Raw genomic sequence first — 8,072 nt, 5'->3', positions numbered from 1 at the left:
AAGATTTGTTTAAATGATATAAATGCATATTTGCTGAATGCTGACGGCAAACGAGAACGTATTATAATGTTTGCCTTTCTATTACTAATTATATAATACTTTGTATTTTAATTCCTTTGTCTAACCCTTCTATTGGATTAATAGACAGACTTCTATCCGTATTAGACAGAACTGTTAACGACGACAACGAACAAGGAGAATGTGAGCACTGTGTGCGCAGGCGCTGCCGTTCTCAGCGCCGTCAAAATAAAAGTCAACGCATCGGCCAAACAGAAAAACTTATCGGCCGATGCCGAAATGAAGACCAAAGAGCTGTCAAAGGATGTCAGAGACAAGATTGTAGATCTGCACAAGGCTTGAATGGGCTACAAGACCATCAGCAAGAAGCTTGGTGAGAAGGAGACAACTGTTAGTGCGATTATTCGGAAATGGAAGAAATGCAAAAACAACCATCAATCGGCCTTGGTCTGAAGCTCCGTGCAAGATCTTGCCTCATGGGGTAAGTATGATCATGAGAAAGGTGAGGGATCAGGCCAGAACTACACGGGAGAAGCTTGTTAATGATCTTAAGGCAGTTGGATTCTGCACCAAGTACTAAGTCATGTTTTGCTTGGGGATCAAATACTTATTTCACTCACTGAAATGCAAAACAATTTCTAACCTTTATATAATGTTTTTTCTGGATTTTGTGGTTGATATTCTCTCTATACATTAAAATAAACCTACCATAAAAATTACAGACCCTTCATTTCTTTAAGTGGGCAAACTTACAAAATCAGCAGGGGATCAAAAAATATTTTCTCCACTGTAACTTGTGCTAAATATTATAATTTTTTTTTTGTTGCAGTATAGGAGAAGGCACTGCATATGATATTTTTTGTATACAATACATTGCGAGCTTCAGAGCACACTGATGAAACTAGGTCATGTTATCTTATTTTCGGAGCCTGCTGTTTTGGAACGCAGTTCTGGGGGTTAATTATAATGAAGCACTTTGACAAGACTTTGCTCAAGCATTTTAGAATTACAAAACTAGCATTTCAGATGGTGTGAAATGAGATTGGTCTGTTGGTTGGTCCAGTTTTATGCTGTCCCATCGCAAATTCACATATCTTTTTTGATGCGCATTAAGGAATTTATTCAGTAAAAGTGTTTCCATCGTAGTTTATGCGAATATTTTCTTCCCGGATAAGAAATGAATCCTACCTAATAGAGTGCATACGTTTTTTTATGCACATTTTTTTAATTTACACGCATCTTGGCGTTTCCATCCATCCATAAAACTAGGTGGATGACAACATAGCAATTGACAAATCTGTCAACTGTTCCAAACATATTTCACGCTGGCCCCTGGCCATCGGGCAATCCTTTATTGTCGAGCCCTGTCTTGGATGGCCTGAGAGTGAGTAAATTTTTAGCAAATTTTCATTATTGGGTCATTTACTACTACTAATAATTAATGTTAATGCAAAGCATCATGGGAGGATGACATACACAAGTCTCTGGTGATGACCGATAATGGGACGTCAGGCAGCACCTCTTTCACCTGCTGCGCCATACGTGCTACTCGTGTGTCTTCAGCTCCTGCATTTGTGCCCAGGAAACCCTGTGCCACTGTGGGAGGTCTGGCACCTAAATCTGAAGACAAAAATAGTTTCATGTTACACTACATGACATAATACATCTACTATACAGATTCAGTGATCTAACTTAATGGATATATACATCATAATTTCTTTCTCACCATTGAATCCGTTCTTACTTGAATGTGCAGTCTGAGCGGCAGTGTGTCTTTTTCTTTTGATGTGCTCGGCTTTGTCTGCTTTAGTGATCTGTGTGGAGATCACGCCCAGCTCGGTGGCCAGCAGCTAATGAAGGGACACAATGAAACGACACACCAAAACAAGTCAAAGCTTTGAACTGGACAAGATATAGATCTGAAGGTTAGGCAGATGAAAAGCCATGTCAGCGGACAATAAGATAATGGTTTGTTTGAACATGTTCTTAATGGCAATTCAACTAAGTATGACATAACTGGAAAATGGTTTCAAATCCATTCAGTTTCAAGGCAATTCAGAAAGAGTTTACTGCTACAGAAGCATGACTCGCAGATTTTTGAACAGGCTACAAGCAGAGGATCTGTAAATGCATTTACGTGCATTTAAAATGTTTCAGTAGGACTAATGCAATAATTCTTGTAAGAACGATTTAGTCCAACTGAAATCACAACACTCTGTTTTTTGTAAAAATCTGACTAACAGACCTACACTACCATTCAAAAGTTTGGGGTCAGGAAGATTTTTTAAAATGTTTTTGAAGGTGTCATTTATGCTCACCAAGGCTGCATTTATTTGATCAAATATACAGTAAAAACAGTAATATTGTGAAATATTTTTTACAATGTAAAATGAATGTTTTGAATTTGAATGTATTTGAAATTTTCTTGAATTTTAATGTCATTTACTTCTGTGATGTCAAAGCTGAATTTTCAGCATCATTACTCCAGTCTTCAGTGTCACATAATCCTTCAAAAATCATTCTAATATGCTGATGTGCTGCTCAAGAAACATTTCTTATTATTTTCATTGTGTAATAGGGAATGTGTGTAATATTTTTGTGACACTTTTGTGATACTTTTTTCAGGATTCTTTGTTCAAAAGAACAGCATTTATTTAAAAAAGAAATCTTTTGTAACATTATAAGATGTATTTAATGACACTTTTTTAAAATCAATTTAATGCATTGATCAAGGTTGAAAAAAATCGAAAACGTCTGAATGATAATGTAAATATGATGGTAGCTCGGCTTCGTCCAGTATTTATACATGTTAATCAGACTAAAGCCCCTTTCACACCAAGAACGATAACTATAAAGATAACGATATTACCGTCCAGACCAGCGAATGATATCGTCTGTTTATTCCAAGCGCACATGCGTCTGCCATCATATGACCCCTTTAATATTGAGAACGATTTTTAGAACTATATCTTTATCGTTATCTTTATAGTTATCGTGCTTGGTGTGAACGGGCCTTAAAACTGGCCTTGACTACAATCACTGCACATTGCGACACTTTTTTGTTTAAATAAAAACAATCATGGCAAACTGCCACCATACGACATCTGAAAGAGAAAAAAATACACAGAATGCAACACAAGAATATAGAAAGAAAAGAGTTTAACCTCTTGTATTTTGCTGGCAAATTCTTGATGGGATTCACCATCTTCTTTAGACAGTGGTGGAAGCCATCTGGTTGAGAGCATTTCAAAACAATTACACCTTACATTTTTGTACAGAGATCTATTCAGAAAGACGCAATGCTTCTGAGTCTTCCTTTATTCACTCAACATTAAACACTGTCATTAAATATTAGTATCTATTTTTAAACGTCAACATTATATAAAACAAAATATTTGCAATGGTGTGAAAGTATTTACTAACCAAATATTCAAAAGGGACAGTAATGAAGTTAATATATTTAGCAACAGGCAAGTATGCACAGGAAGACTCTTGAGGCTATTAAATACTAAAAAGCTTCATTATTGTCGTATTACCAGTGCTGGCCTGTCGAGAGCAGCAATAGAGGATTGTACATTTAAAACACTGCCACTGGACAAAGGAGAGACTGTAATATGTAGTACCTTACATGGTACACTGTGAACGGTACAAAAAAGGTCCACAGCAGCTCTGTCAGCCATGAGGATTCTGGTGTGTTCTGAAAAAAAAAGAAACCAAGAAAGACCTTTTATATCATCCCAGATGTTAGTGTTTAACAGAACACAGTTATGTGCATGTTGATGATTTGACACTTATTATATACACATACTTTCACTTTCACAATGCAATCTCCCTTTCCAGTTGACAGAGATCATTTACAGAGCTTCTAAGTTAGGTCATTCAGAAACTGTCCGGGAATTACCATCACAACCATAAGCACATTAACATATGACCGCCCCATTTACACAAAACACTTATATACAGTATTGAGCATCACGCCCCATGCCATCCTGAACAACAGTGCGAGCTGCACCAGCTGTTTTCACATGCAAAAAGGTAAGCAAATCTTAACAGAGGTCATTTAAATATATAAGACTTAAAGCTACAGTAGTGGGTTTAACCTCTAAATAGCCAAACAGGTTGAAAATGGTCAGTCAAAACTAAAATAAGGAATATCTTCGATGCAAGAAAGCCTGGTATCAAATAAAAAGCTAAAAACTGTAGAATATGACTACTGTTGTACTATACAATAACATAAAAACCAAGCGATGACATGACAAACAAAACCAATCAAATGACTTTGATCAGGCAATTCATTTTTCCAGTTTAATGGCATTAAAAATATTTAATGCAGTTAACGCATGGGCAGAGCTAGGGTTGGCCACCCTGCTCACAGCTGCTGTTTCTGTCTCTTTTTTCTTGACTAGAATTGTGTTTATTTAAATGCAGAACATTTTTACAACCACATCAAATGGGAGACTTTTCAGACGCGCACTCCACTTCGCCTCAGCGTCAGGCAGTAGTCAAATGAGCGCGGAAACGGTACAGATAACGAGGGAGCTTCAGTAGAACAATGAACTGCAGTCAGATGAGATGTTGTGATGGCCATATGTCAGTAAAAAAAAAAAATGTTCTGTCCTGTCAGCCGTTAATACTGTCCTTGTAGTGCGTGCTCTTCAACTGTCCACACAAATACTGCGATGTGTGCTGTAGCCCGTTTCATTTCATATTAAAGCACAAATTAAACTACGAGCATACGTGTCAGATCCGCATCACGTTTAGCAGCGGCAGCTCTTAAATTAATAGCAGCCAAATAACCTAATAACCCATCTGCTTTGATGTCTGTTAATCAAAAAACAAAAGAAAAAAAGAGGATATCAATAACTTTTGTAGCTTTAAGAATTCATCTATATTTAATTTTGAATTTAGTGTTTGATACATTTATTCAATTTCTGTACATTTCCTACTTGCTGAAGTGCACAGGTAGCTAAATATGACATTTATTATAATGTGTTTATGTGAAGATTGTTTTAAGTTTGCTTAAAATAGAATTTGTTATTTTTTTAAGGCTAATAAATGTTAAAATTGATAGCTCTCAATTACACTGTAATGGTGTATGGCTATAGTAAAATATTAGGAGGAAAAACAATTTCATAGAGACATCAGTAGTATTGGTATCAATGATACTCGCCTTCAGTCATAAAAAAGATGGCATTAAACAAATATAGAAAATATAGTGTCTTTATGTTGTTTCTACATTACTTTGAAGATCGAATGTGAAATTATCGCAATATAAAAGTATATTTAAAAACGTTAACATTAGGTGGGATTAATCACGATTAATTTCAGAAAAAAAAAGTGTGATATTTTTAATCGATTGACAGCACTAAAAATATATAACAAAAATCGAACACATAAAAATAATTAAAATGTAGGGAAAAGTGTAGGCTTGTAACAAGAGAAACTAAGAATCTCCCAAATAATATTTTACACGAGTATAATATTAGTTTTTTTTCACTGCATAAATTGGATCGCACATATATTTCAAATTTTGCCTTGTAAGGGTGGTTTCACCACTGTAGAGAAACCACCCTTACACCTTTTAAATTTTAATATGGCCATAACATATGTGGCATCTAAAAGACTGAAAACCCTGATGCAATACAGCAGCTGAGGGAATGGATCGTAAACATACTCCAATGTTCACCCAAAAATAAATAAACCCATTTTGCAATGCTGTAATGGGAGCAAGAGGTCACTATGAGCCGATGTGTCGACATTTGACAATCCGCCTTTCTATTGCACTGTGAATCACTTATTATCAGTGCTGCTATAAATATCCTCATGTGCCACACTCTCACAAAGACCCTCTTGTGTGCTTTAACAGGAACTTGAGGATGAAAAAAGATATGGAAACTAGACACGATTGTTCAGTCACATTTAAATGTCTGGGTGGATGGTTTTACAGCGAAGCGATTTACAGAAATGACAAGAGCAGCAATGACATAAAAACTACAGGTCGGATTACATACACATTCAGAACAATCAGATTTTTGCTGTAATGTTTGAGAATTTAAAAGGGTTACAAGAAATACCTGGCAACCGCAAGGGGCACATCCATAATGACCAATCATTTGACAACAGTGGATTACAAAAGAGGTTTTGAATGTAATTACCACAGCTATGAAAGGCCTCTTCACCAGCAATGCCACAGGCTGGATGGTGTCAGACACAGCGAAAGGCCAAGAGCTGAGGAGAGAGTATAAGTTGGTCTTTTAAAAATGGCGTCTTTCTTAAAGAGAAAGGAAATGTTGTCATCTAAAAGCTAATGGCAAAGTGGGTGTCAGCTGATTTACAGGCAGTAAAGTATAAATCTGAGGATCAGTAAAGCCTGATCACATCTTAGACCCTTCAAGGAAGCTTAGAGAGGACCTGGCAACCCTCCCAGAACAGATCCACATTTAATCACCAGAGACTTACCAAGAGCCCTTACTTACCAAACATTATTTATATCAGGCACCTGACTGTCTATGCACAGTATGGTCACATTTAAAACCAGATGAGATATGACAAACAGTATTCAGGGTATTTTTACATTAAATGAATGACTGGTTGGTTAAATGAATGACTTGTTTGATATCTTTTAGTAATATTACTGTTACATATAGTAAGTGAAGCATTTAAAAAGACAGTTCATATAGTTTATTAGTACATTATACACACACACACATATATACAATATATATATATATATATATATATATATGCTGCCAATCGATTAAAATATTCAGTCGCGATTAATCGCACGATTGTCATGAGTTAACTTGTGATTAATCGCTTAATCACAATCGCTTTTAACTTAATCGCACATTTTTATCTGTTCTAAATGTACCTTAAATGAATACTTTTCAAGTTTTTAATACTCTAATCAACATGGGCATGGACAAATATGGATGCTTTATGCAAATGTATGTTTATTATTAGTGAAACCATAGTTAACATATAGATCACGAAGCCTAGACATGTTTCATAGGTCATAGATGTTTTTCAAAGAACTTGTTTGACTCATTACGACTACATAACCAGCTCTCCCTTCCAAGATGTTAATCTGCACAAAAAGCCTGATTCATAATCAAGCCGTCGTCTGATAAATTCAAATAGGCTACACATAAGATAAAGACAATAGCTGTGCTGTGATTTCGGCTATACTTGCATGTAAAATTAGAGAAGCAACATAATATCTGTTTTAACTGAAAGCAATGCTCCTCTCCGCCGCTCGCTGAACAGAGCAGGCGCAGAGAGAGGTGTGTGCACAGTGGGAAAGAGAGACCTCACGCTCGCGCGGCAGTACTGGCGAGTCTCAGAAACTAAATAATGTTTGGGCAAACCCTAAAGATTTGTCGCTAGGTGCTTTTTTGAAAAAAAATAAACAAAAAGTTGCTAAAGGGGTCTGAAAAGTTGCTAAATCTGAATTGCTACGTTGGCAACACTGTGCATCTCCAATTCTCCAACTACGGGTTAGGCCACGGGTCAAACAGAAAATGCATGCTGCGTTAAACGTACACTAATAAAATTAGTGCTGTTAAAATGAATTTGCGTTAACGGGTTATTAACATATAATATATATATATATATATATATAAGGGCTGTCAGTCGATTACAATTTTTAATATAATTAATTACATGATGTGTCGATTAATTAATCTAATTAATCGCAAATTACATTTGGCTGTGAAAATACACCCAAAAGATTATTTAATGCCATTTTTGTGTTAAATGAGCAAGTATTAAGTAGACACTATAAATAGTAGCTTTAGAAAGGAATATTTTATTTGATTCAACATAAACTATGGAACATAAAAGAAGATAATTTGAGCAACATTTTTTTTTTTGTTAATGCAGTGGAAGTCATTGGTAACCATTACCAACAGTCTTCAAAATACCTTCTTTTATGTTCCACAAAAGAAGTAAGTTATTCAGGTTTCAGTAAATGATGGCATAATTAAAGAATTTTGGGTGAACTATTCCTTAAAGTCCCCCCATTCTTTCCTTTTTTTTTTAAAGGGGTCATATGA

At 35.7% G+C, this 8,072-nt stretch overlaps 1 protein-coding gene across 1 annotated transcript in view; it reads right to left on the bottom strand.

Moving 5' to 3' along the window:
* Nucleotides 1–6,246, bottom strand: part of LOC107758495 (ancient ubiquitous protein 1-like) — a gene marked incomplete at its 5' end in the record, with an annotated part of 12,464 nt that extends 6,218 nt beyond the window's left edge. The window contains 5 exons of the mRNA XM_016576232.1: nucleotides 1,495–1,638; nucleotides 1,745–1,868; nucleotides 3,183–3,249; nucleotides 3,642–3,715; nucleotides 6,174–6,246. Coding sequence (XP_016431718.1) covers nucleotides 1,495–1,638; nucleotides 1,745–1,868; nucleotides 3,183–3,249; nucleotides 3,642–3,715; nucleotides 6,174–6,246 — 482 coding nt within the window. The remainder of the gene's footprint in view (nucleotides 1–1,494; nucleotides 1,639–1,744; nucleotides 1,869–3,182; nucleotides 3,250–3,641; nucleotides 3,716–6,173) is intronic.
* Between the last annotated feature and the right edge of the window lie 1,826 nt (nucleotides 6,247–8,072).

This window comes from Sinocyclocheilus rhinocerous, unplaced genomic scaffold, assembly GCF_001515625.1.
Source record: "Sinocyclocheilus rhinocerous isolate Xijiao unplaced genomic scaffold, SAMN03320098_v1.1 scaffold474, whole genome shotgun sequence".
NCBI lineage: Eukaryota > Metazoa > Chordata > Actinopteri > Cypriniformes > Cyprinidae > Sinocyclocheilus > Sinocyclocheilus rhinocerous.
Note: the sequence above shows the minus strand (reverse complement) of the source record. Positions and strands in the feature narration are given on the sequence as shown.